General features: G+C 42.2%; 1 protein-coding gene across 2 annotated transcripts; it reads right to left on the minus strand.

The window, feature by feature from the left end:
• Positions 1-152: 152 nt before the first annotated feature.
• mkxa (mohawk homeobox a) lies at positions 153-27,949 on the minus strand. Of its 2 annotated transcripts, none has more exons than XM_063483621.1 (7): positions 27,848-27,949; positions 26,431-26,702; positions 24,123-24,282; positions 21,308-21,461; positions 17,349-17,726; positions 3,009-3,042; positions 153-2,890 (listed from the first exon to the last, which is right to left on the minus strand). In XM_063483621.1, the coding sequence occupies exons 2-7, from the start codon at positions 26,604-26,606 to the stop codon at positions 2,686-2,688; spliced, it is 1,107 nt and encodes a 368-aa protein (XP_063339691.1). In that variant the 5' UTR covers positions 26,607-26,702; positions 27,848-27,949; the 3' UTR covers positions 153-2,685. The 2 variants fall into 2 exon arrangements, with proteins under 2 accessions (XP_063339691.1, XP_063339690.1); XM_063483620.1 differs by having other exon boundaries at positions 153-2,893.

Raw genomic sequence — 27,949 nt, forward strand, 5'->3', positions numbered from 1 at the left:
AGGAAGGTTTTTAGAACTTCCACATTGGCTTAATTTTCACCCGTGGAAGTTGTTGCTTGGTATTAAGTTCCTTAAAACATCAATTAGTGCACCAATAACATGCAAAAAAACCCCAAACAAACCTCAAACCCCATCGATTTCATTTAGAGGTTTATTCATTGCTTTCATCAAGTAACAACTGTTTTTATAAAAGATATTTTACATGAGAGCAAATCGGACAAGACGAGGAGATATGTGTTTGGTCATCGGATTGAAAATCCAGTCTCTATCAAAACAAACAAACAAATAAACATAACATTTCAATTTATATAACTTAACAATAAAAGAACCAAACTATGGTCACCACTTTCTTTGTTTCGACAAAGTCTGAAATAATAATTTATAAGCTTTAATATACGTTTGCTTTCCATTCGTCAGCATGGTTGTGAAAGCATGGTTTGTGCTGGAGAAAGACATATACAGTACCAAAACTTTTGGCTTTGTTTATACTTGTAGGGTTTTCTTTTTGGGGGGGGCGTGGGGGTGGCAGGTAGGAACAACAAAGGCATCTTTGTTGTCTCTGAAGCCTCCGTCCTTTTGCTCTGCCTCTTCCCAGAAAGCGGGTATTGTGTGAGGTGTGAGGGTCACGAGCGGCCCAGAGGTTCAGAAGTGCGATTAGAAACACAAGGAGCGGGTCCGACGGTACCCCGCAGCCACCCTGCCTGGATCAGGTGTATAAAAAACACATGTGGGAGGCCCCCCACCTGCATAAGCAAATAGTGCCTGGGGAGTGGCTAGTGCGATTCATTCCATAATACTTCCATAGGCACACTAACAGGAATAACATAGAGTTGTCCTTCATTTCTCTTTACTTCCATTCATTTTTATGTAAAAACACCTCCACTGAAAACTGTAAGTGCAGCTTTTTTTAAACAGTTTGCACATTCAAGACACATAAAAAGGTCAAAAAGTTACTTTGTGCAGCTTCACTCCCTCTCAAAGTCCTTGACCAGATGCACAGTCTGGGTTTGTCAAAAAAAAGAAGGAAAACTGCACAATTTCTGAAAGGAGTGTACATTTTGACACATATAAACAGTACCTTGAAGATATACATAAAATTAAAAAGTCAGCACAGAGAGCCAACTTCAACTTCTCCCCTTGACTTCAATTTCATTCCCCCTGTTTGTGAAGTTGGCATCGGTCCCCACAAACGTTTCTAACATATGCACCGTACATTAGTACATTCTAGATTCTTTCCATTGGATGACAGAAGAAGCGCTTGATGCATAAGAGAAACCGAGTTTTGATCAAGAACAAAACAGTCAGACACACACACACACACACACACACACACACACACACACACACACACACACACACACACACACACACACACACACACACACACAGAGACGGACAATAACAAATACTTGCTTGGCCAACGAAAAGATAATACTGAAATGTATTTTGGAAGTCAGGGGTAAAAAAAACGGAGCGAAGGGGAAGAAAGTCAAACTTTTAAGCCTATCCTCTGGCTCCTCCTAAACAGCAATTAGAATGTAATGCTAAACAGCTGAGAGGGCTGAGGATCAAAAGGCTGGGGGTGCTCGTGGCGGTGGCTTTTTTTTTTTCTCATACCAGACCATCTTGTTCTGAGCGCAGACGTGAAAAGGCAACAGTGTCCGTATAAAACACTGATAACGCAAAGCAAAAACATCCCTTTTAGGTCATGGCATTCCTCCACTGAGCCTTAAAACACGCCTCAAATGCGTATATCTTTGTCACTGCGTCTTCATTTGGGTCCAGCTGAGCATCATGTGCACATTTGAGCAAGTAAAAAGCCATGATAAGAAAGGAATCCTTCGCTGGTTAATGAAATCCAAGGCCGAGATGTGGACAAGGAGGAGAGAGCTGGCTGCTTATCTGCGTAGCCAGCAGTTGCTGTTGGCCCGCCATCGATGTGGGTGGGACTGGGACAGAGTTCAGTTTACAGTCAAAATGAAGACTCCAGTCAAAACAAGAACAATGCCTTCAGAGGATTCACACCAGGCATTTTCACAAGCCCGGTGCGCACCCGTGCAAGTGTGTGCCACTTGAGTTCGTCGGCGCCTCGGATTGCTGAGCTCACTCAGCCCTTAAGGCACATGCTGTTGCTGGGAATTTTCATTCACAAATTGAATCCTGAATCATGAATCATGACTGGAACCCTAAAAAAGTGTTCCAGAGGCACGTCACTATCTGTGCTCCCCATCGACCACAGTCAGTGAGTTATTCGTCTAAACAACAAAGGCACTTTGGCAAAAAGACTCAATTTGTAGCGTTAAAAAAAAGAAGAAATAAAAAATAAAACATGAAAAAAAATAAGTTAACATTACAAAAGTTTTTTTCTTTCTTTCTTTCTTTTTTGTCTTTTTTTTAGGAAATACTGCTGCTAAAACTAGTACTCGCAAAAGAGAAGGATAATCAAGGCCTCTTATGGACCTTTTTTTTTTTTCAGACATCAATAACAACCAAAAAGAATGAAAGTTCTTTTTCTGCCTCACACTTCCTGACTTCAAATACCCCCACCCCACGACCACCCTCCCTAAACAACAGTTCTTTTCATTTTGGGGTGGGGAGGGGGGAGTTTATTTGGACTCTGGTGAGTTTGCTGAAACAGGAATGTTTGCTGGTTTGCATAGAGGGGACGGGAGGATGACGTCCAGGCTAATATTTCTGCACCAGCGGCACTTTGACAGTCTTGATCTCTGCTATATGAGAGGACTTCTGGATAATGCAGCTGGTGGTCCCGGAGGCACTGTCCTTCCCCTGTGCCAGGTTGGTCAAGGCCATGGCGGCGTTGATCTCCTTCCAGTATGTCTCGTCTTTGCCTTTCGCCTTTTCTTTCTGCGTGGCTCTGGGGCCACCGCTGCTGCTGATGAGCGAGCCAATCATGCAACACGAAAGGACAAAAACAGAGAACGTTACGATCAGCTCGCAAATGCAAATGACTTGATCTGGTCTGCAGCGTTAAGAGAAAGGCTGCTCACCTGTCACATTTACTTGATCCATGCTCTGTGGTTTCTGAAAGCAAGGAGAGACAGAGAGAGAGAGAAAAAGGTTAATTTTGCTGGGTTCGTCGGGGTCAATGAGGATTTATTGGAATGTCGCTGAACATACACGCTCGCAGTGTGTGTGCAGTAGTGTGTGAGGTCTGTGCTGTGCGCTCTTATGCGTACACCCTGCTTTGTGCAAACATATGTTGCTCTGTTTTCTCTCTTCGCTCAGATGCTGGACAAAAAGGACGTTTTTTTTGTTGTTTTTTTTTTTTTTTGCAATAAGCCGTCAAGAAACAAGGTGACTAATAGGATCGAGTTGAAAGATGTTTCTTATGACTCATAAGCTCCATTCTCTAATATTTTGTTGGAAAACAAATGGGCCCGGGCCAACGTAATTGAGTTGTCTGAGGAAATCAGATCAAAAATGACTGAGCGCAGAAGATATAAAGGGGGAATGAAAAGGCACCAAGTGAGTCAGTGAGAGAAAGATGGATGCCTGCTCTCCCTCTCTTTTTTTCCTCTCTTCAAATGGGAGCAATCTTTATCTCATATGTGAAACATTAGCAGAGGGAATAGCAGAGTCATTAAACAATGAAACCCAACTTCTCTTCAGGGCAACCGGTGTGTTTATTTCAGCATGCTCTTGTTGCCTGAATGCATGTGTGTGTGAGTGAAAGGGGGGTTCATTTGGGTGCGTGTTTGAGCTGAACCTGTCCTGCTGTCTTGGTTCCAGCCTTAGGTGAGATCTGCCCAGCAGTGAGTATGAGGACACAGGCTTGGCGTTTCATGAGGCATTAACCAAAAAAATAAAAAAAGCAGAGCATCTGGATTTTTCTAGTCGCGTTGCCCCCGGGCGCTCTCTTTAAGTTAACTAAACACGCGTCTGAGGCCCCATGAGCTTTTAAGAAGTTCGGTCTTGACCAGATATAGATGACTGGATGACTCAAGAATGTTCAAAGGAGGGCACACTCTCCCCAAATTTTCATTTCGTCCAAAGATAACAGAGTTCGTCATACCTGGGTTGTCTCCTGCTCGGCTGTCAATCCGATTTCCTGAATGTCCTCGCCCACAGCTGAATCACCCAGGGTCACCCAGTCTTTTATACCCCGCCAATGTCGCATTTCCCCATAAAGCAAGTGTCTAAACCTGAGCTGGTGTTTTAACGAGACCCTTCCACCAGCCACCATCACCACAAGGCAGCAGTCGGCGGGCGTGCCTTAACGTTCTCCTTTGCTAATAAAAATCTGCACCCTTCATTCTCGCTGGAATTTCATTTGCTATCGTGGTAAGAAGGGACTGGAAGAGGTTGAGCGAGGACAGTGTGTTCAGGCTTCGACATAGCCAACAGAGACCCACTGAGAGCAAAGGAGCCAAAGCTCGTTCAGCGACGGGGAAAGCACATGCAACATTTAACCGTTCTGTTGTGTCACCTCTAACCTCGCCAAACCCTCCGTAGATTTTCCAAATATCTGGATGCAGGGTTCAGGCTTGAAGCGCCTAATTACTCCCAACGCCGCGCTCTGTTCCTCTTTCATGACAGCGTCGGGGTTCAAGAGGCCCCAGAGCTAATGCGAGCCTGATTATAACATTTCCTGCGCTTTTCCCGCTCATTCCGTAATAGGTGTAATCCACAGAGAGAGGGAGAGAGAAAGAGACAGACAGAAGAAGTCAATCATTCTTAGACAGAAGAAGAGCAGGAATGTGTGTGTGCACGTGTGTGAGGGCGATGAGGACGTGATAACCCAGTACTACAAACCACAGGATGAGATTTGGGGCTTCAGTGTGCAAAAGTGTTCCAAAAAAATCCTCTCATTCCCGTCCGACCACAACTCCCTGCTGTCCCGTCTTTTGCTCTGCCTTTATCTCACTTCATCAGCGAGTCCCCTTTTCCTTTACTGATGTCCCCCAGGTCGACTGTTCACCTTTTGATTTGCTGTAATACCCCCTGATTGAGGTACTCAACAGGAACCAGCCAAAACAAACGGAATGTTTCCCGTCTGTTTTAATAAAGAGTGACTCTGTGCTACGTCAAGAGCAGGTTTTTTTTTAAAGCCCCTGATATTATCCATCTCTTCTTAGTCTCCAGTTTTTAATCCCTCTATATTTCTTCAGCCATTCTTCAAATTAATTGCCTAAATTGCCAGTGTCAACTGAATACTTGAAAACTGTGAAGCCATCCTCCCTGCACCCTATCTCCATCTTTCTTTCCTGATTGTTGCCAGGGCTCCAAAACAGATTGGTCCTGATTAAAAATGTGCACAACACTCCGTAATCACAGCGCTGTAATTAGAGGCCAAATTACACAGTTTTCATGCGCTGTTTATGCCCCCTGCCCCCCTGCCTTCGAGATACATTAGCTCAGTGTTTATGGCTGTGGTGCCCGGTGTAAAGATCAGTTGGTGACAGCAACTGATAGCAGCAACATCAAAGACAAACAACAGGCAGAAGAAAAGTGTGTGTGTGTTTGTGGGATCTGAAGTGCAGCGTGTGAGACTTTCCATCCACAGCTTTAAGTGTTTCCAGGGTGTGTGAGGCAGCCACTGTCCAGATGATTCCTTTCAGAACACACACATAAACAGTGTTTTCTGAGCTTTCTAGCAGGTGGATGCAAGGATGACCTATGCCACCCTGCACTCCAAGGCCCTCATTGGGGACTAGACACCAGCTCTCAACCCCTTGGACCCCAGATTTTGAAAATGCACCACTGCTTGCAGAAAAACTCTGTTTCCAAAGCCCTTTGCCTAAAACATCTAAAACTGGGATTTTTAAAAACAAGAGCAGCGCCAAAGACTCCATAAATGGCCAATAAATCACTGAAGATTTTTTTTTTTATTATTTTCACTTTTTTTTTTCTTTTTTAAACTCGACTACTTTGCTACTGAATACTCAGTCAACTTTGCTGTTGCCTTTGGGCTTCACTGACAGTGGGGTTGCACGGACCGCCAAAGGGGAAAGCTAAGAAGTCTGATGGTTTCTGGCATCGTGCTGGAAGTCCAAAAATACTAGCTCACTTAACATCACAGCGGGACGATGGAGGGGAAGGGGGAAAAGAACATAGGAGAGAAAAAAGAAAAAAGAAAAAGCAGCTTTAACAAAACTTGGTGAAAATGAGGGAAACAAGCAGGGGCTGACAAATTATAGAGGTTATGAGGTTCCACCTGTTAAGATGGCTGCAGAGGAGAGTGGCTGACTATCATCATTACCATCTGGAGCTGTTGTTAGCAACTCGCAACAATAAACAAGGAAAGCTGAGTTGCACAAACCATGGGCTGGGCTGAATCAGACAGACAAATAAGCATACACACACACACACACACACACACACACACACACACACACACACACACACACACACACACACACACACACACACACACACACACACACACGCACACAAGGGCATTTTATGATATTGCAGGCTTTTAGCCTTAGTATTATCCAGAATAATTTCTAGTCACCATGGATAGTATAAAGAATCTAAAAATAAGAATAGAATAGAAATTGTATTGAAAACAAATGATTACCTAGAAACAGAGATGGCTCAATGTACAGGATTTTAAAGCAATAGGGTTTAACAATTCTAACACTTATAACACTTCTTTTATGCTAATTTTAATCTCCATATTTTTATTCTTTAGCTCTGCTAGAGTAGGTCTGCATGATTCACAGAGGTGTATAATCCTTATTTATCTTATATCGTGCATTGGTGCAGCCCTGTTGACTGAAACAAGTGCTCTCCGTTTAAGGCAACACTCCCTTTAAATCTTTCTTCTAACAGGTTTCTCCCTGCAAAGAGAAGGGCTGAGGTGCATGCAGGTTGGTAGGGCTTTGGTCTTCAGTCTGAGGTGACTGCATTAGAGCTATCAGCACTTTTTGCTTGCATACGTGGCATGGAAGAAAACATTGTCTGAATGTTTGATTTAAATTATTATATGCATGGCAGAAACAAAGCACATGCATAATATGTCTGCTTTGAATTGGCAGATACCGCTGCTGTGTATTCACATGTAGCTAGAGCTTGGAATGTTAGAAGCGAGCAGAAACAGCTAGCTTGGCTCTACCAGCATGTCTACAGCTCAAGTATTAACACACTGGATCTTCTTTTGCTTAATCTGTACATCATAGGAGCATTGTATCAACTGTGTGTAGGGAGTCCTTAGAGAAGCCTAATCCATTTGAAACCTGAACATGTGTTCACTTTAGATACATTTAAAGATGGTACAGAAATGATGTGCTTTGTCTGGATATGTAGACTGAGCAGGACTACCAGTATGGATGGAAAGCTAAACTAACAATTGTCTGGGCTGCCAGTTTTGAAATAAATAATTAATAAATTCTGTGAATCTTAAAAAGTTCTTCTCAAAATTGGCTAAACTGAGAGATCTGTTAATTATGTATTATTAAATGTATTAGGCTATACTAATAAAGGCAGTGTAGAAAGTCACTGGGTAGAAGGGAAAATATGTTTACTTTGCTCTGAATGAGAAAATATTCCACCGCTGGACGAAGGCCGATGAATCTGGACGCAGAGACAGAATCCAAACTCGACTGTTAAAGTAGGAAATGAGCTAAGCTGATTTCCCCTAACAGGACCTGATGAGAACCAGAGTGGTGCTGCAGACTGGACAATCTGGTCACCGCTGACCTGTGCAACCACAGGATAGGAATGGACCATCATGTCATTAAGCAGCCTCTTTGAAGCCCGCCCAAACCCGAGGATGAGTCAGAAGTTACCATCACCACAGGTGAGTCACAACGCTGCGCTCGACCTACAGGATAGAACTGTGATGAGCTCACCTGATGTGAAGTCAAATCAATATCAGAAGATGCATTAATTACTTTTAGCCAAGTCAAGAAGACTTGGCTAAAGGAAATGCCAAAAACCCTCAGGTGCTGCGACGCCTTTTTGAGCTTCTTTCTTTCTGCCACTTTAAGCCCGACGTGCGAGCCTATGCATTTGGCCTTTCAGATTTCTCTTTTTATTATATTTCTCTGATGCTCTGTGCTTTTTTATAATGTCAAGAAGAGTCTGTAAATGAAGTTAGGGATGCCTTGGCACTCAGCTTGCCTCGTGCTCTGCCAACCCTACTTTTATATCACCCCTCCCAGCCATTCCTTTCCCCGTCTCTGCCGCGTTTGAACAAAGTCTGAGGCTCCAACGAAGCAAACTGTCAATTCCACTCAGCTAGCCAAAGACATCATACATGGCGTGAATTTAATGCCTTCTCCATTCGCCCTGACAACACTTTCATCGCTTACAAAAATATTGAATAATTAGCTCTTAAACTATTAAATCCAACATACATGCGCTGACACGGCCAGACAGATACTGAGCTGCTGCCCAAAAACGACGTTCATCTCCTGCTTTTTCTGTGCTTTCTTTTTTTCTTCTTTTTTTTCCTTTTCCATGTCTGCCCGGCAGATGACACACTGGTGCTGTGGCTGCGGTTGGGGGCAGATAACCAAGATCCTAGCACTGAGGATTGCCTTGTGTCTTCTTGCTAGATGGAGAAATAATAACAGTGCTTGAAATGTTTAAACGCTGCCAGGTTGTCATTGTGTTTACGAGTGCCAGTAAACAGAGAGTAATCAGGGCCCCCGTAAATCAGCCAAAATAAGGAGCGCGTCTCGACGAAGAAGAAGTAAATACGCTGTTATGGCAATGTGTGCGAGTGTCTTGTCTGTGTGGCTGTTAGTGGACTGCCACAGCGTCCAAAAGAGGAACCAAGGGGCTCATCGTGAACAGGAATTAGGAAGTGGAATGTGATGTGAGCATGGGTGGCCGCAGAAAGATTAAAAAGAGGATCACGTTCGACTGGGACGCATCGCTGATGATGAACAGATGAGCCTCTTATCACCGCTTTGACGCGGCAGGTACAAAAGAGACAAAAAAAGCGGGGCCCAGTCTCCTCAGGCAGACCCTTTCATCACAGCTTTCTCAGCGACATCCTCGGGGATGAACAGCAACTGCTTGTGGTGCAGAAAACACACAAATTAGGACAGGGGGGGAAAAAAAGGAAAAGCGAAAACCACAAGTAAACATTATTCAGATTTTTAAGTGTTTACATGTGTGCAAAAATAACCTTTTTTTCAGGGGGATCTGGCCAAATGATATGTTTGTGCTGCACACACTGCATTATTATGTTGCAATTGTCTGCAGTGGTAGTTGCAGGGCCCTCTCACACTCTTGGGGGATTTCTGCGTATGTGTGTTCCGCGTCCTCACTGGGTCACACCTCGGCTCGCTCGTTAAACTCTCTCCTCTCTCCTCCATCCCGTGGGAACGCGATGGCAAACGATTGTTCTCGACACGGCTCGGTTTTTAAAATGGAAACAATTTGTGTTTTATACGGAACAGGGCAGCGTGGCTCGGTTTCTCTGACTAGGCAGGCAGCTGTGCTTTCTGAATCCGATGAAATGATTATGTGTGTGTGTGTTTGTGTGTGTCTGTCCCTAGAAGCCTTGGTGTACTGATGATTTAAAAACTATCAGGTTGTGAGGGCTTATTATTCTGCACTCTTCAAGTTCTATGTTAGGCAGTTGCGTATAAACAGTGTCTGTGCTGGTGTTTGTCTGTTAACACTTCTCCACGTGATGAGCACTGTCTCAGTCTGCTGCTGTCCTCTCTGGTTGCCTCTCATCCAGCCTCTGTTTAGTGGTCAGAAGCCAATATCCCATCTTCCAGTCAGAGAGGTTCACCATGAGGGTTTTTTTTCTTCCTCTCTGTCTTTTTTATCCACCTTTCCATTTGCCTGAAGCTGTCCCACAGCTTAATGCCAGGATTACGCCTAACTTTTGCCAACTCCTAGTTGTTCCCACCGTTGGACCAGCCACACCCTGAAGGACACTTATGTGTTGTATTATGTGTGTCTAATCTCGTCCTTTCTTAGTTCTATTTTCTGCTGTGCGTGACAAGATGGAAAAAAAACACAGCTGCAGCGGTGGGACACTTATATACCTTAATATACTTTGTTAAAGTGGACCTATTACACCCATTTCTAGCTCAGTATTTTTTTTTATTATTAATGAACTCTGCTAGAGTAGCTCTACATGAGTCACAGTTCAAAAATAATCCTTATTGGAAGGCTTGGTGCTGCCTTTTATTTTGTTCCATTGTCTGAAATGAGCCATTTTAGCTTCTTCTCCCTTTAAGCCAGCTTTCGTCTGATTGGGCATGAGTTCCAAACAGAAGTTTTAAGCAGAGGGTGGGTAGTGGAAAGGTGGGTGGAGCCTCTTAGCTCACAGTTAGAGCTGTATGCCTAAAATAACTGTATTGAGGCTGAAAGTCATACAAATCAAAGACCTATCAAAGTCAGCTATTGGTTTATGGGGTTTACTTGGAGTTTGCCAAGTTTAATATGACCGTCCACCACTGTAAAAACAGAACATATAAAGAAAGATAATAGCTGCTTTCAAAGAACAAATTATACTGAACATTACGAATGCATTTTTATCTTGTAACCTTTCGAATTCATCGGAAAAAATGCTGGAAAATCATTACGTAATACAAACAAGAGCAGTCCAAGCCTGCATACTTCCGACAAAGCTCAAAATTCATTTTGTACCACGCATAAACTGAGGCCCTGGATCTAGAAGGATATCCATATTAATTTGTGATATTTTCTTGGTAAATTCAAGCAATGTTTTGAATGTTTTTTTCTTGTTTGAATTCGATACACGTCTGTGAAGATGACATCTTCACAAAGAAAAAAAGTAATCCTTCCAAAAATTCCTCTATTCAGATCCAGCTTGACGTTGGGCTTCATCCCATTTCTGCAAACCTGTCTGTAACTTTTATGTTAACATAAGTATTTGCAAACAAACAGACAAAGCCAAAACCAATCACACAAGCTCCTTGGTGGAGGCAGCAAATATTACTCTTATTAGGGCAATAAAACTTTAATAGCTTATAGTAAATTTCCTGAACATTCACGAGCACACAGATATCACTGATGTATAGCTATAGCTTTACTTAAAACAACACTGATTTCATATTGCTTATACATACAGGCTTCAATCCACTGTCTACTGCAGTGATTCCCAAAGGCTCTGCTGTGTGGCAACACTGAAGCAAACTATATTGTCACATCAAACATTTAAATCATCTTCACTATCAAGAAACCTGCTTTTTCTTGTAAGTGAGATCAAGCTTACATAATTTCACTCAATCCAAAGTTAGTCTGAATATGTCGCATACTTTACATCATTGTTATGTCTTTAAATTAAAAAAGGGTTTAAACGGTTTCAACAGTTGTTACTGGAGCTCCTTTCTACCAGAAAATTCAGTTGGCGGTGAGTTCTTTGCACCAGGAGACACAGCTTCTTTGGAAATAATCACTGCTGCTTTTTTTTTTTCTGAAGAAATTTTTCAATGCTCTGAGGAGGACAAATAAAATTCCAACCATCTCCCAATTGAGCTGGAAGACTTTTCAGAGGCGCTTATTATGGTTATTAACAATCTGCATGACCAGACACCGCAAGGGGTAAGTACAAAAATATATAGATCACTTTTGTAATTTGGATGAACTTTTCCTACACCTCAGTTTAATTGTTAGTAGTCTCACCCAATCCCCAAGTCCCAGTCCTGTGCGAAACAACCCCATCACAAAGTAAGGGCCAACCAGATGTCCCCAGTTTTTCCCCTCATCTTCCTATCTTTTTGAGAAAAAAAAACAAGAACGCACACACATGCACACACTCACTTCTTCCAACCACACTCTCTGTGTGTCTTAGTCACTGCCACCACGCTGTCTTTCCTCTCCCAACGGGCCACTTCTGGGGAAACTCAACTCTTGATCTGGATGGACCGAGCGCCTCCCTCTCCTCCCTCTCATGCTGTCCAAACTGATTTCTAAAGCCCAACCTGAACCCAGTCAGTCTTGGCAAAAGCTGCCGCCTTGGAACAACATCTCCAACCCCCTCCTCTTTCTGTCTTCCCTTTCTTCTTTCCTATGAAATTGTGGAAAGAGCAAATTGTAGCCAGTCTATCCACATCTTTGAATTCCTGAGACGACGAGTCTTCATCCATCACTCGCCAGGAGTGGCTCATTGTCATCAAGTGTCCCTGTATCGAGCACCGTCTTTCCTGTTACTCTGTGGCTTACAGTAAATTACCCTGCCGCTCAAGCATGAAAGACATTAGAGCCTTAAATCAGTCATAACAGCCGGCATCCCTGAACAACACTGCTGCAAAAATCATCCCAGTCGGGTTTTTTTCTTTGGAGAGGAAACAAGAGAGAGTAAGGGAAATCCAGTTAAGTATATCTTGTTAGTCGAAAATATGAAAACAATCATGATAGAAATCTCTTTTTATCGGCAGTGACCATCACATCTCTCTACCCTTCCACCTCACGACAAGGAATCCAAACACTCTGGGTGTTTTTTTTCCACAATGAGACGACTTCTTCCATTCACCTGGACAAGTCGACAGCTCCTTAAGTGCTACGAAACTCTCCAGGATTCAATAACTGTCTGGCACTCGCTCCAGCCTAATTTGAAAGGCCCTTAGGATCTCAGCGGCTCCTGTCAAGCACTGCTGTTTTCATTGAACAGGTTTCTAAGAATCCTACGTGTTAAAAACCACCAGATTTAGATTTAAGTCAGCTGAATGCGATAAATAATGGGCCAGTTTGTTTCTCTCGGTGGCAGAAATCCTCTAATTCATAGACTTATTGATGGGAAATGCAATAAATCGTGGAAGTATCAAGTGGAAGTGACAAAAATAAATAATTACACGATTTTGGCAAGTTTCGACACAAATATTTCACTTTTAGCCACTAGATATTCACGTTCCCCTCAGGAAGAATAACTTTTACCTCTTTCCCGCAAGCATATTGCCGGGGCTCATGCCAAGCCAGTTCAAATGGCAGTACCCTCAAAAAAACTTTATTCGTCCAAAAAAGTTGATTGCATGTAAATTTTCAGTGTAATTTTGTTACATAAGTACAACACAAGATGTTAAATCTAAAGGAACCTGTTCAAATGACTTGTATACATTCAGTTTGTACTGAGTGCATTTTTCTTAAATATTAATTCTTTGAGTAAATAAACCTTTGATTTTATAGATTTCAGTTGTATTTTACTCAAAATTATCACGTCATCTTGAGCAAGAGTGAAGAATCATTTCTACCTTGGTACCTGTTGATAAGCAAACCACATGTGGACAGCTTTGAGTACCAAACATGACGTAGCCTTGGTCTGGGTATTTTTTATGGCCAACAGAATTCTCTGAGAATCATTGTTGAGTTTATTGTAGTAACCTCTCCCATACATGGTGTTATCACTGGTTGCAACTTTAAGCCCAACAACTTTACTGTGCCACTTTCTTTTTTTTGGTGAAAATGTATGGGACAGGTTCCAGGAATGCACTGGCAGCAAAGGGGGAAAGTGTTCTTCGGTTGACTTAGTTCAGTGCTTTTGACCAATCTGACTCAGCTGAAAAGGAAGAAAAAACTGATGATTTCTAAAATGCTTTTTTCTCCAATTTTGTGTGGTTGCACAAGTACTTTGGTCCAGGCTGCAATATCTCAACAACTTTTTGGGGAGTTTCACGATACTTCATGGGTACATTTATGGCAACTACAAAATGAATGACTTCTGTGGTTCTCTCTCTTTGTATTACGCGCTGAAATGACATCAAAACGTTTCTAAAATCATCGAAATGCAGTGTCTTCACAAAATCTGTGTATGAGCAAATGTTAGCATGCTAACACCTACATGTTGCCATTTTTATTCTGTTTTAGGATGGTGATAACAGCTATTAACAGTATCTCAACCTAATAGAGGCATGTCTTTAAACAGGCAAATAAAAATCTCATTGCTGGGAACTTGCTGTTGGCCGCTGACTAGGTTGCAGTTATTGGGGCTTTCCCACATCAATAGATGCACTGGCAAGAACTCTACATTCACCATCAGGCTACTGTACTCAGCTGTAACCAACGTCCATAAAGGGTAGAACCTGAGAAAATGCACTACTGTCAATCTCATGTAAAACGTCTGACCAAGATCTCTCGGTCTCCACCCGCAGAAACGTTGGGAGTTATTTGGCGTATAATGATCTATATGATATCAGACGGGGCGAAATCTGGTACCGAGCAACAAGAAAAACACTCGGCCAGATTCCTGCCATTTAATATCCCATTAAAGGGTAATTTGGCATGAAACCCCTGGCATGTGTGATGGAATTCTATTGCTCCTTGTGTTCAATGAAATTCCCCACAGGCTTTGGACTGCAGTGTGTATGTGTGTGTTTGTACTGGATGTGTGTGTGCCTATGCTCGTATGAGGCCTGTGAATTGTATGTGAGTCCTTTCAAGCTGGCAGAAGTTTAGTTTTCCACTGGGGTAAATCTACACTCACCATCTCCTGCCACGTCTGACTGCCCTCTGTAGTCACAGGGGCTCAGGCAACAACCAACTGACCTATTAACGGACTTTTAGCCAATGGCACAATGGTTGCCAAGCACGCCACTTTTGCTTTGACCAATCGCAAGTGGTTGTTCGCAAGCTGGAATTCGGCAAAAGAATGCACCGAGAGACATCGTTTTGTGTTTAAGCTGTTGGTTTTTTTTTTCTACGTTTAAATTCTATTTCTCCCTGCTGAGTGAAAATGTCAGACGTTTTGTCACTGTCAGAAAGAAAGCGGGGGAACATTCAGAGAGCTTAAAGTTGATTTATTCTGTCTTCTTTTTTCTCTGCGTTTCTGATGTAAGCACAGATTTATGTGAAATCAGGTACTCGGGGAAACATTTTTCTCTTATTATAAAAACACAATAAAACTATTTGCAAAAGAGGAATGTGTTCACTGCACAAGTATCTGGGAAGCGGAGCCCACAGGAGGAAAAAAAAATTTCAAAAGTTGCAGAGGAAGTGACGCAAGCCCGAGCTTAAAGTGATTTCTCTCTCTGCTCTGTCATTTGCTCTGTCTGGGGGAGCAGATGCGGTATTAAAATTTCATCTTCTTGACTTTTTTCTTTTGTTTCGTTTCTTTGAGCGGGTCGATCAGATCGGAGAGCCCCCGGCAGGTGTTCGATCCCATGAGTCAACGCCGCCTCTGAGAACTTTCCATGTGCGGATTCGAAAGCTTCTCTTGCATGTAAGAGAGTAACACTTCTGTAATGGTGCCAAAGCCCGAGAAATCCAAGAGGGACACCTCAAAGCCAAGAAGTTATATCAGCTATAGAGATAAAATAGTTAGCCTCTATTAAAAACAGCAGGTCAGCCAGATGAATTAATCCTTTTTTGGGGGGAGGGGGGTTCTCTTATTAAAATCTGGTAGAAAGGAGTTATAAGTCTCACTTGGTCTATCCGTCTCTTTCTTTCTTTCTCCATCTGTAAGTCTCAACAGGTGCTTCACTGTGAAAAAAGCCTGATGCTAGTTCAGGTCAAGGGGTTTGAAGGTCTTTTTTTTGATAAAGACAATTGTACCTGTTGCAGTCGTTGATGCTTTTCATACAAACCAACCCCCACGCGCTCCTTCATGCTCAGATAATAGGAAACACATTTGTCCATAACAGACAGCTTACACCCCACCCACACACACACACACACACACACACACACACACACACACACACACACACACACACACACACACACACACACACACACACACTTCTCCATTACTCCACCACCTACACCTTCAGATCCAGGCCCTCCGGGTTCTGTCCATGCTCTGCAGAAAGTGAAAACATTACTATTGGTTATGAAGTCTGCTCGAACAAAAGGCCCAGTGTTCTCAGCTGAGGAAGACCTCTGATTGTTCTCGCCACAGACGAGCTGTGAGCTGAAGCGCTGTGAAAGCCTCTGTAGGCTGCAAGGCTTTTGTGATTTGCATCGGGCTGACAGTGACTTCACGGTTAGAAGAACATCAACGTCAGTGATATCACTATGAGACATTTTAGCTCATTCGGGTTAAAAAGCACAGCTTTCCCCAAGCAGACTTAAAAATAAGCTAACTGCAGTCATCTGGGGTAATTATTTCAGGGTGACTCACAAGTGACTGTAATGTAATGTGCAAAAACAAGTACGGGTATGCTTTCCTTAAACAACAAAACATGCTAATGAGGCTTCTTTAGAAACAGAATTTAATAACTTCAGGGAACAGTTAATTGATTCAACTCACTTCAAGTCAGAAGACCGAGACTTAAAGGAACTCATTTCTAAGAACCGACAATGAAAACTTGGAATTTTTATTTTAATTTAAAACAATAATACACACACTTCTTTTAAGGTCCTCATAAAAGATTAGTGACTCCACTAAGTCCCTATGTAATATTTTACCGTGCTGCTTTTATTTCTATTAATTTGTTAAAAAGATAAAATTGAAAAAGTTAACTCTAGCTGGAAATGAAAAAAAGCAATGCCCTAGATAAAAACATGTAAAAGTTAGGAAACATTTTTTAAGGATCATTTCCTTGTGGGGAATTCCATTCCATGCCATTTCTACTAAAACACAGCAGCAGAGTGGAAAATATCAAAATACTAAAATAGGCATAGAAAAACAAAATCTATCCTCTGTTTTGATATGAAGGTGTTTTCATTCTGTAGAAAATGAACGGAAGCAAGTGTCTTCTTCTGGAGGGAGGAAAATGATCCCTCCAACTCTACTGACTGTAAAGACATTAGCAGCAGTGGCAGTGATGTAAAATAGAGCTGACCTTTTAGGGTGATGTTGGTTTTGGTGAAAACTGCAGATTTTTGTACGTCAGAGATGAAAAAAAATCCTTTTTTAGTTAAAAAAACAAGTTTATGCTTAAAGACACACACACAGAGGCTGTTTGCCCTGCTCTGTCAGCAGGACTTTGTGTCACAATCAAAGGCATCCCAAACAGTAGTGTGAATGTAAGCATGATGCACATGGCCCTGTTGTGTCTGGCCTTTAGGTCAGAAGAGCTGCCTGTGGATGGGTGAAAGACACGTTTATGCTTATGTGTTTGTGAACTGCACATGGGTTCATGAATGTGTGTACGAGTGTGTGTTAAGGTGCTGGACACACGCTGGATATTGGTATAATTTAATCAAACACTTCTTAACACTCAAGGCTCTGCTAACTAGGTCTCAGTGGTCACGAGAATCTCATTGAGCAAGTCAAACGTCATGTGAAAAGACAGTTAAAGGGTGTGCTCTGGCAACCCAGATAAAGCGTCATATACTGTCGACACAAGCAGGGAGGCAGGCGGAGAGGCAGACAGCTGGAAAAAAAAATGGACCAGCTGCAGGAATTAAAACAAAATGTGCAGATGGAGGGGACAGAAAAAGAACAAAAGTGAAGGATGCCGTGCGTGTGAGGGAGACTCTTAAAGGGAAAGAATGCAAGAAATGTGGCTTCTTACCAGCCCGATAAACAAAGTTCGCCTCAGCCTCAGAGGAGGACGGCGAGAGCAGCTCATCGTCATACTCGTTGGAGCTGAAGGAGCCGGAGTGGTTCCTCTTTCGAGCGTCCATGACGGCGTTGGCCACCATTACGTGGCGCAGCGAGTCGTTCAGGTAACGGTGCAGCAGGCTGCTCTTGTACTTGGGTGGAGACACGCAGTCCTCCGCCAGTGAGGCGGCTTCGGCGGCCGAACGCAGTCCCGCGCCCATACCCATGCTCATGCCCATGCCCATGGCCATCCCCACCATGGAGGAGCCCTCCTTCTTGATCACACTCTGGTACATGGGCTTGTTGAGCTCCTCGGGGCTGCTCTGTGTCCTCTGAGGGTTGTCCCCATCTGTGCCAGGATAAGAATACTCATTTAGATGGACTGCAGAAATATATTCTTACACTTTCACAGCTGTCAGCAGATGCCCCACTCAACTGCTGTTCAGAATTTGTGTTTGAGAGGATCAGCTAATCAAAAGACTTGAATTAAGGAGGAGGGGGTAAGATTAGAACTGTGAATCACAGAAACCTTTTAAAGTTCATGTAACACGTTTATATATTTATTAAGAGATTTCAAAAAATGAAGATACAGCTAAACACTGTAGTTAATCAGTGCTAAATGCCCAAAATGCATAAAATGTTTTAAAGATTCCGATCTCTACTACTGCACATGGAACTCAGTCAACGCATTAAGGGGAGTTTAAACAGGAATTGCGGCTGGAGCTCCAGTTAGCATAAGTGTATATAACAATCACGCACATTCTCTTCAGCAAATATTGTATTTCTAGAGTTAAAATGATTTTCCAAGTTCTGTGCGTCCCATCTGACTCGGGTGCTGGTTATTTTGAGCTGAACTTGAATCCAAATACGAGGCAGGGAGATTTGAACCTGGCACTCCTACCCTCCCGTTGGCTCTCCTTCAAGAGCGGCAAGCACAGCCGAGACTTAAGACGCATTACTGAATCATAACGGATGGTAGTCAATTTCCTCTCCATCAAAAGAGCGCTGCCCCTAAGTTCCCCTGCAGAAATAAATAATTTCCAGGGTGCTGCTTTGCAACTGAAGACACTGAATTAAAGCACAGGTCCAAACCTGATGAAAAGGTGGGGGGGCAGGAAGATAAAACACTGCACTGAAGAACCAGATATCCTCTGGCAGAAGGGAAATTAGGGAGAAGTTCGCTCTAGATACCGTCTCTGCTGAGACCATAATTTTGTAATTTGGACAGGTTGGACATTTGATTCAGCCGGAGCCAAATTAAAATTATAGCTCCCACATATCAGAAACACATGGATGGAGAGTATTTGCTCTCCTTCCTGTGCGCCATCAGAGAATCAGCATTTTTCCTGTTGTCACTCATACAAAAAAATAAATCTTTTCACATCAAGTCCTTGCAGTATTTTAAAGAAAACAGGCTCCTTTTCGCACCTCCATGACACTCCAGTTCACAAAACAGAAAACAACATTTTCTCTGCACCTCAACTCCAAAACAAGCTGGACCATTTCAGACAGTAAGAGGAATGCACTCCGGGTCAGTGGGGTTAGATCTGGCCCCATAAATAGACTCTGGAACAAAAGCATAGGCTTAAAAACATAATAGAGGGCCTTTTAGCGCGTGGGTCAGAAGTGGAAGCAGGCTGCGGATAGCTTCATAACCATAATATGACAGGGAGAAGAGTCAGGGAGATATACAGAGCCTCCGGTGGTACAGTGGCCTGTGGCAGACACAATGCAAACACCATGCACACATTCTTCTGTGAGCCGCACACTCGGCTTCTGCTCCTCAAAAATCTAATTAGAGATCACTGACACCACAGCGCTCGTCCTTTCTCTCTATTCTTTCACTGCTCGGGGATATAAGTTGCATTTTTTTTTTATGTTTCCTAACCATGTTTTCTGTGCTGTCAGGGAGTAAAAAGGCAGTCTCTCCCCTCTGAGGATCAACATGTGTTTGCAGTAAATACGCTCATTTGCAATTGCAGACTGGGAGGCAGAGGTTGGCTCAGCAGGGTGTCCTAATGACAGCGTGTCGCAGCCCATCGGCCTCGGCGTCTCTCAGCTGGATCACGCGCTCGCCATTTATATCCAGCCCAGAACATTGTTTCTGCAGATCGTCGACCCACTTTAGGAGGAACTCAGAAGGAGGTGGACTGGCCTTTGGCGCCGGTTCACGCCGTGACACTACATTTAAAATTTTGGGGGTACAACAACTATGATGTAAGTTCGCAGGTCAGCACAGAGTGCATCAGGTTCACAGCATGTGACCAGTTTATATAAGGGAGCCATTATTATGTGATATCTCAGAAGTGATCTTCCATCAAACTGACTGAGCAGCACACGTTTTCCACTGTTCTTTAATGCACATTATTGAATTATTCTAATGTTCAGCATTCAAGGATACGCTCTCATTGAGAGACAGAGAACTGCAGAATAAGAGCGAAAGAGCAGGCAAAGGGTCAAACACCAAATCAGAACAACGCTGCTCATACACACAGAGGAGTGGCCTTTCAAATATCATCATTATTAAAATTCTGTTAGATTAACTAGTGCCAATGAAAATGGATAATATGCTTTGGTGAATGGAAAAAGAATTAATCACATCAATCTGCTCTGTGTGTTGTGCATGGGTGCACATGGTACAAGTTTGATTAGTGCATGCTTCTAATGATCATTACGGGCAGTTCTTTTTTTAAAGATATAAAATAAAAACAAATTTTTGTCATCATACACGACCAAATTATACGTCATATACTGTTTTGATACTATGGACACTGAAAAAATTTGTTTCTGTTTGGCTGAAAGAAAAAAAAAGCATTAAAAAATATCTATTTATCTATAGATAGATAGATATGTCACCTCTCAGTAGGAAAAACACAAATTTGATGGGACACAGTGATCTTATGTGTGTTCTATGTAACGTTATATGTGATGGAAAACTTCCATAAATACAAATGAGTCACAAGTGACTGATATACAGCACGTGCACTGTATCTATGCCAGCTTCCCGCCATAGAAAATATAAACATGTTTTTACAGTTCATGTGAACGAAGTTAAACAGGGCACCCTTTTAATTATAACTGTTTGAATAAAACTAATTAACCATATTGCAGATCAAAATGAAACATGCTAGTAAGTAAAGGGTTGTTAGTTATCCATGCCTTTGTTAACACCCGGCTGGATTACTGTAAAGCTCTTTATATAGGGGTCAGTGCTTCATAGATGACTCATCTACAGAGGGTGCAAAATGCTGCAGCTCGTCTTTTAACTGGCACTCGAAAGTTTGAGCACTATTTTAGCTTCACTTCACTGGCCTCCCATTCCTTTGAGGATTAATTTTAAAATTCTTTTATTTGCTTTTAAAGCCCTCCATGGTCTAGCCCCATCTTATCTCTCTGAGCTGTTACAGCCTTTATACACCCACCCGCTCTCTCAGGTCAGCTGATCAGCTGTTCCTGAATGCACCCAGGGCTGAGCGTAAACTTAGAGGAGATCGTGCTTTTGCTGTAGTAGCTCCAAAAGTGTGGAACAATCTGCCTTTAGAGATTAGACAGGCCTCTTCTCTGCCTGTTTTTAAATCACCTCTGAAAACCCAGCTCTTCATGTTGGTTTTTAGTTTATTTTTATTAGTTGATTCTATGTTTTATGCTGTTTTTTATATAGATAGGGCTGTTTTAATTTTAATTTTTATGTATTATGTGTTTTATTTTTTGCTATTTTGTTTTATTCTATTGTTCTTAACTTACTTACTGTACAGCACTTTGGTCCTGTGCTGGCTATTTTAAAGTGCTTTATAACTAAAGTTGGATTGGATTGGGGAAATTGAGTGTTGACATTGCTGGCTAATTAGTCAGAGGACGACCACTCCCCCATCCCAGTAAACCTGGTTCAGCGTTGCTCAAATGGGATGGCTGACAATTCAGAAACCGTACCTTCTGAGCAGCTGTCATCACTGCTCACGCTCAGCCTCTCTGCATTCCCCTGAACATATTTGTTGTACAGCTTGATCCTGAGCGCCCAGCTCAGGTCTGGCTGCCTCACTGTGTTCTTCAGTCGCCTCCTGGCATTGGCGAACCAGTTGGACACCTAAGAGAGAGAGTGAGTAAGACAAATAAGAGGGAAGTGGGAACGTACAGCAAATAGAAACATATGTTATTATTTGGATTCCAAATTCTTCCATATCCAGCAAAACAAAGTCTATCCCCTAAGAAAACGTCTGCTCTCCGCCTGCCATCAGTCTCATTCAGAAAAACCAAGCGAGACCGAAGCAAAAGACAGATACAGAGTCGGGTTGCAGAGGAGCTCTTTGAGGCCGAGATTTAAGAAACAACCCAGACGCTCCAGAGAGACACCCCAGCAAGCATCCTTTCTGTATCAGTAACATGCAGGAACATTTAACACCATTCAAACGCCGGATGGCCAGCGAACGCAACATTTCATTAACTAACGTTCCAGCTGAGACGTACGTTGCCCATGCTTATTTTGGACTCGCACGGCCTCCCACCAATAAGACATTTTTTCCAACACTGTCTTCAAGATGCAATAAAAGAGACACTTGATCCAGCGCTCTTCCTTTCACTGGGAATGGAGACTATTAGATATTATACAAGAAAAACTTTTCATGCTCAATAGATTTCAAGCAGTTTATGAAGGGGCTGAGACAGAGGCCTTATGCTAGAGTACTTATTTTTCTGATCCTCTCTTTCAGTATCATGTTTCTTGTTAACTAAGACCATCCCACATCCCTCTGTCGCGAGCCCAGCACCGTGGCACACCAGGAGGACGGCGGCATCTTGTGAATTTGCGAGGTGAGACACGAGGCAGCTTGCTTATGAGAGTTGGGGAAAGAATGGCTCAGGGAAAAGAGACAGAGATGGTACGCCTAAAAAGGCTGGACCCAATCGCCAAACCAAGCTCTCTCAGCCGTGGCTTGTCAGCCGCGTGTGTACCGTAGAGGAGACGGCATGCAGGGACGCCGAGGGATTTCAGTGGTGATGGAGAGATGGGACTGGATTTTTAGCACACTTGATTCACAATATTTACATGGAAAGAACAGGCTGTTTTGCTAAAACATGACAGATTTAGTTGTTTTAAACACCAGGTGCCAGGTGGGTGTTTCCAGGGAAAATGCACAGGAAGTGATGCAGTCTACATTTCTGGACTAAACAGTGGAAGAAAGTGGGTAGCTCTCATCCTCAATCAATGGACAGGCAAAGAAATGTGAGTCAACAGTTAGCTGGTGCTATCATATCACACTTTTTAATGGCTCTATATAAATTAGTTTAGTCTACAAAATGTGAAAATAAAATCATCAGATGGTCTCAGCACTTTTTAAAATTGTGGCTTATGTCCCAAATGCCCATATATTAAAGATTATATCCTTTCAAAAGTTCAACAAATAAGAGAAAAATGGTCTGCAGGTTGATTTGAGTTTTTAGAAGCAGTGCATTTCTGGCAGTTTGATGTCAGTCAGCTATTTGATTTGCTGATACATTGACTCAGCAATGCACACTTAACAGAAAATCAACTAAAAATTTATTAATAAAACTTTTATACCTCCTTCATGCTGGAAAATGCAATTATAACTTGCATAACTACCCTCACCATCGTGAAATATTCCACTGACCTTTGACGCTGCTGCTGGTATTTGAGTGTCAGCTTAAACGCATGCATGCGTGTGTGTGAGGTTGTGTGGTAGTGTGTGTGAGCGGCACAGCACCCCTGTGTCCAACACAAAGCATTCCTCTGCACTCTACTCGCCCTCACCAAAACAAACAGCTCCATCAGGCCCCCAAAATGAGAACCAGATTAAGCACCGTGGCCGGCAGCCCAAAAAAGCCGCCGCAGACTTTCTGAGGCTGTATCAGTGACCTTGTCAGCCAGATGATACTGTACATACACAGCTGCACGTGCCAGACACCAAACACACTCATATTCTCCACTGGGTTTTCCTCTCAGCGGTCAGTCGCTAAAGTCAAGCCGTCCACTGTACTCTGGCATCATCAGCAGAGGGTGCAATACAGCTTAAAGCGTATATGAAATCTGCATTTCTAACTGCATTACAGCAGTTCAGAGGATCCCAAACTCTGGGTTGGGATCACTTCGAGGTCCCACGTGAAGTCCCAATGAAGTGTTGTCAAATGAAAATGCAGCATAAAAATACATCCGTGTTACGCAGAAATAGTAATAATAAATAAGACTGATTTCACTATTTTTCCAAGATTCTTATTAAAAAAAACAGAGTAATTGTTCAAATTAATTTCAATTAATTGCCTGTATTGTAAAGTCAAAAAAGTTACATGACATAAAATTCTATTTGCAACTAAGTGAAGTTTGTGAAAAACTGAACTGATAATTACAATGTAACTACAGTATAATCTTTGTTGGGTTGAAGCTAAAGAAAAATGTGAGGCTTTCTTGAGAAATAAAGGAATGAAAATATATAAATGCGTCTATGTTTTTCACAACTGACCTATAAAATAATGTAAATCTAAAGCAATCATCGGCAAAATGTTTTTACAATAGTGTGAAGAAACAACAATATTCAGTGCTGCATTGGTGCACAGTACTCAAGATGAAAAGCATGTTCCACTTACTTCAAGTGCAAATGAAAATACAGCTTTTCAATGCTCTCAACAAAAGACATCAACTCTAACTGTTAAACATAACTCTAATGCTCTGTATTCACCGTCAATTTCTTTGTCACCTGACCTGGAAGTTTGAAGGATTACCAGAAAGTGGTCTCACCTGAACCAGCGTCATTTGGGAGCCGAGTGCCAGGAGAATTTTCTCTGTCTTGGTGGGGTAGGGATTGTCCCTGTGCTTGTAGAGCCACTGCTTGAGCGGCCGCGCCATGTCCTGCAGGGCCTGACGTTTGTGTCGGACTTTACCGCCACTGGGACGACCCCTGTGAAGAAACAGGTAGAGTATGTATCTGGTATTTGAGTTTGTAGAATCTTTTATCTTTTCTTTAAATGCCTAATTTTTAACATATCTTCCTTGTATGAGTAAGATAGGAGATGTGCCCACAGTGCGTTTATGAGTTAACACAATGCTTGTCATATTTGAATAAAGACTAAAAAGTAAACAAATTGTTTTGCTTTTAAAAACGTGATAAAATCTGAATTTAAAGCAATGAAACAGAATCAGGTTCGTGCTGTATACTGAAATGAACAAACGGTGTTATGCGAGCAGCAAGTGGAGTCCTAAGTGGAGCGGCAAGTTGCCTGACTTTGTTAGTCATGACACATAAAGTGAACACTCTACAGAGTGTGCAATTTTCTCACCAAAAGCACTGCAATTAAGCCGAGAGATGTTAAAGAGATGTAGAGATGTAGAAAAAGAACGAGAGACTGAGTCAGTGAGGGGGAGAAAGAGAATAGCCACTTGCAGTTTATTTTTCATTGTGTGTCCCACAAACCGCCAACACATTGCTATGAAACAAACAAAAACATTCTGCTCAGGCACAAAGATTTGCCAGATTAACTTTTCACACCCAGCAGAAGTGGATCAAGAACAATGTAACAGAGGCCACGGCTTGAGCCAAACCATCACACAAGGGACGGACAAAAAGCTGAAATTATACTTCTGGTTTTCACTTACAGAAAATCAAAGTAGGGAATATACTCTGTGGCCTGGAAGATCGCAAATATATTTTCTCAAATCCCAATTCAGCAACTCAGTGGTGAGTACAGCTACAACAGCAACTCATAAAAGATCACTACAGTGAATTACACAAGATGTAAAATGACAATATATAAATTTTCTATGAGCCCTTAAAAGAATATTGGAAAGTCTTTCTTTGAGTCTGCTTTTTCTGAGCTGTAAAGGACTCAGTCTCACCTGTAGCTCCAGGTCTTATGAACCTGTAGATGTCAGTATGGTGCTGTGCTGCATTTCTCCTTTTATCTCACCAAAAAGCTGCTCTCACTGTAGATGTAACATACTTTAGTCTAACCTCAAAGTCTACCCGAGGTTCATGTTCTACAAATATTTTCCTTGTAATGCAGATCGCTATGAACATCTTAAAGGATATTTCATTACATGTTCTGAACTTTGGCTTTAAGCACACTCTCTCACACACGCACTCTGTTTAAAAGTTTAATGTACTTTGTTAGTCTTATCCGTCCCCTGAAAGAACACCTACAACTCACATAAGTTCACATAGAATTCTTTTAATATTACTGAGGGTTTCTCCTTCACAAGGCTCCTTAAAATACCTGCTTTGCCCCAGGTTGTTCTTATATAAACTAAAAACATGGACATATCAGGACATATCTTCACCTACACCTGCTTCCTATTGTAGAAAATATATAGTTAAAAAAAAATCAATGGCCGCTTACATGATTGACTAGACCACACAGAGAGCTCAAGGGTGAATTTATTTATTGAAAACAGATGGAGACCTCCGCTACTGAACAAGGCTGACCTACTTATTAACTCTAAGATTAGCTGTGAACATCAGCACCAAAATAAAGACCAGATTGGGAAACGGTAAATATAAATTCTCTGAGCCCTGGAATCCTGGTGCATTAAATCCACATGAAAAAAAGTTAGACTTGATTATTATTATTATTTTTTCTTTCAGTGCTGAGATCTAGAGCATAATGTTGGGACCTATAAACGACCAAAATTGTGGCTTATTGAGGCCGGCGTAAGTTTCAAATGTTTGTGCATAAATGCGCAATTACGCACTGCTGCTGGTACTTTATCAAATCCAAATGTTAATAAATGCATCTGTATTACAACTCAGTGAGGCTCGTGCACACACATGGATTAAATATTTATTTTAACAGGATCTGAACCCAAAAGTCTGGCTTGGGTGTTTGGTCTGCTGTCTTTAATTCTGCGCACAAACTGGAGCGATAACCACAGCGCTCTGATAACAAAACCAGCATTGTTGTTCCCTCTCTCTCGTTCTGTTAGCTCGTGCTGGGAGAAATAACCGTGAAATATAGGCACTCCTCATCAGTAACACCCCGGAGGGAAACTCCAGTTAATCCAACTCCGCACATGCTGACCAGCAGCGTTAACCATAACAGAACGCTCCACATACCCGCTCCGCCGGTGTCTGATCGCCTGGTTGTCTCTGATGGTCTGGTTGCTGGAGAGGAGGTCTGGATGCTGTCCGTCGATCACTTCTAGATAATTTCTGCTGCTCATTTCCACCTCCTTCGCTTTCTCCTCAAACAGAACCTGGCTGCTCAACTTGTTAAAGACGATGGTGTTCATCTTTGGTCAGACAATCCACCGTTTTTCTCTGACGCGTAAAATATCAGAAGGAGGGAAGGAAATCCACGGAGTTGTCACAGTGTCCCAGTGTCTCTTCTGTGGAACAAGTGTACATATTTTACACAAAACGTGCTCAGAAATACCTCGGAGGATGACAAGTAGATTTGCGAGGGAAACTATTAAAACTTGACCTTTGGCCACAAGGATCACAAGAAAACACTTAATAATGCCAGTACTTTAAAACACCGGTTTCTCTGACAAATTTAAATTCTAAACCTTATTAAATGTGCACGCTCATTTATTTACACTTAATTTAAAAAGCTGATCGACTTAAAGCAGATCGTACCTAACAGCGAAGCTTTGATGCATGAGCTGCTTTACAAACAAAACAACAGAAGCACTTGTGCAGACTCATTATGCACAAATATCCATTGATGTGCAAAGGTATGCGTGAGGAAATGAACATAAATAAAACTGTGAATAATGCGTGTAGACAGCAGATCAATTATGAGACAGTGGGTAAATAAATGTTGTGTGACTCGTGCGCATTAATGCAGCGCTGCAATAAACTTACTAACTCTTTATCTGATTTTTCTACGTGACAAAATTCCACTCTCTTCAATTTAATGCACTTCCACTTTATTTGCAGGAGACAGCAGGGAAGTGGTGCTGCAAGATTTGAACTGTAAACACTAAATTTGAGTTTGTAAAATGTGTTCAAGTGGAATTCACCTCCAAGTATCGTCTTCTGCTCTGTGGTCGCGCGTCAAGAACTCGTGAATGGTTTATTTTGTTTGGTGCTTCCACTCCTCCTCCCTTTTTAAATCTAATACAAACAAACCTACAGGCTTCACAAAAATGTGACGTTTTTATTTTTTCCTCCTTTCGCCCTCAATTTGTAATTTCTAGTCGAATACTGAATGTGTCCTGACAAGAGAAGCACCTTTGAGCTTTCATCATTAACCTGGCGCAAATTCCGCGCAGCAACAGCACTGAAATAAAACACCTAAGCGATATTGCTACTACTACGAGTATTACTAGTAATATTTAAGTTCCAACCTGTGTCACGTTTATTGTATTTAGCTTTCTATATGGGGTTACAAGTGAGAATAAAGAGCCATGCAAACTCGGTCCAGTTCATTCAAAGTTGTATACGTGTTTGTCCTCTACATTATCCCTGTCCTGAGTCTCAGTAACGCGGCTCCATTCCTGCTGCAGTAAATCACTGTGAGTGCAGTTACCTGTCCCGGGTCCCTCCTGCGTCTCTCTGCTGTGTAGAGCAATAATCCTGTTTCCAGTCACCCATTCCCTGCTCACATGTTCCCCTCCTGAGATCCTGAGCT

This window comes from Pelmatolapia mariae, linkage group LG9 (assembly GCF_036321145.2).
Source record: "Pelmatolapia mariae isolate MD_Pm_ZW linkage group LG9, Pm_UMD_F_2, whole genome shotgun sequence".
In the NCBI taxonomy this organism is placed as follows: Eukaryota; Metazoa; Chordata; class Actinopteri; order Cichliformes; family Cichlidae; genus Pelmatolapia; species Pelmatolapia mariae.

Coding starts and splice junctions, on each gene's coding strand:
- mkxa (XM_063483620.1), bottom strand. CDS start 26,606: ATGAACACCATCGTCTTTAACAAGTTGAGCAGCCAGGTTCTGTTTGAG. Junction 24,283..26,430: donor ATCAGACACCGGCGGAGCGG/GTATGTGGAGCG, acceptor GTTTCTTCACAG/GGGTCGTCCCAGTGGCGGTA. Junction 2,894..3,008: donor GGATCAAGTAAATGTGACAG/GTGAGCAGCCTT, acceptor CTCGCTCATCAG/CAGCAGCGGTGGCCCCAGAG.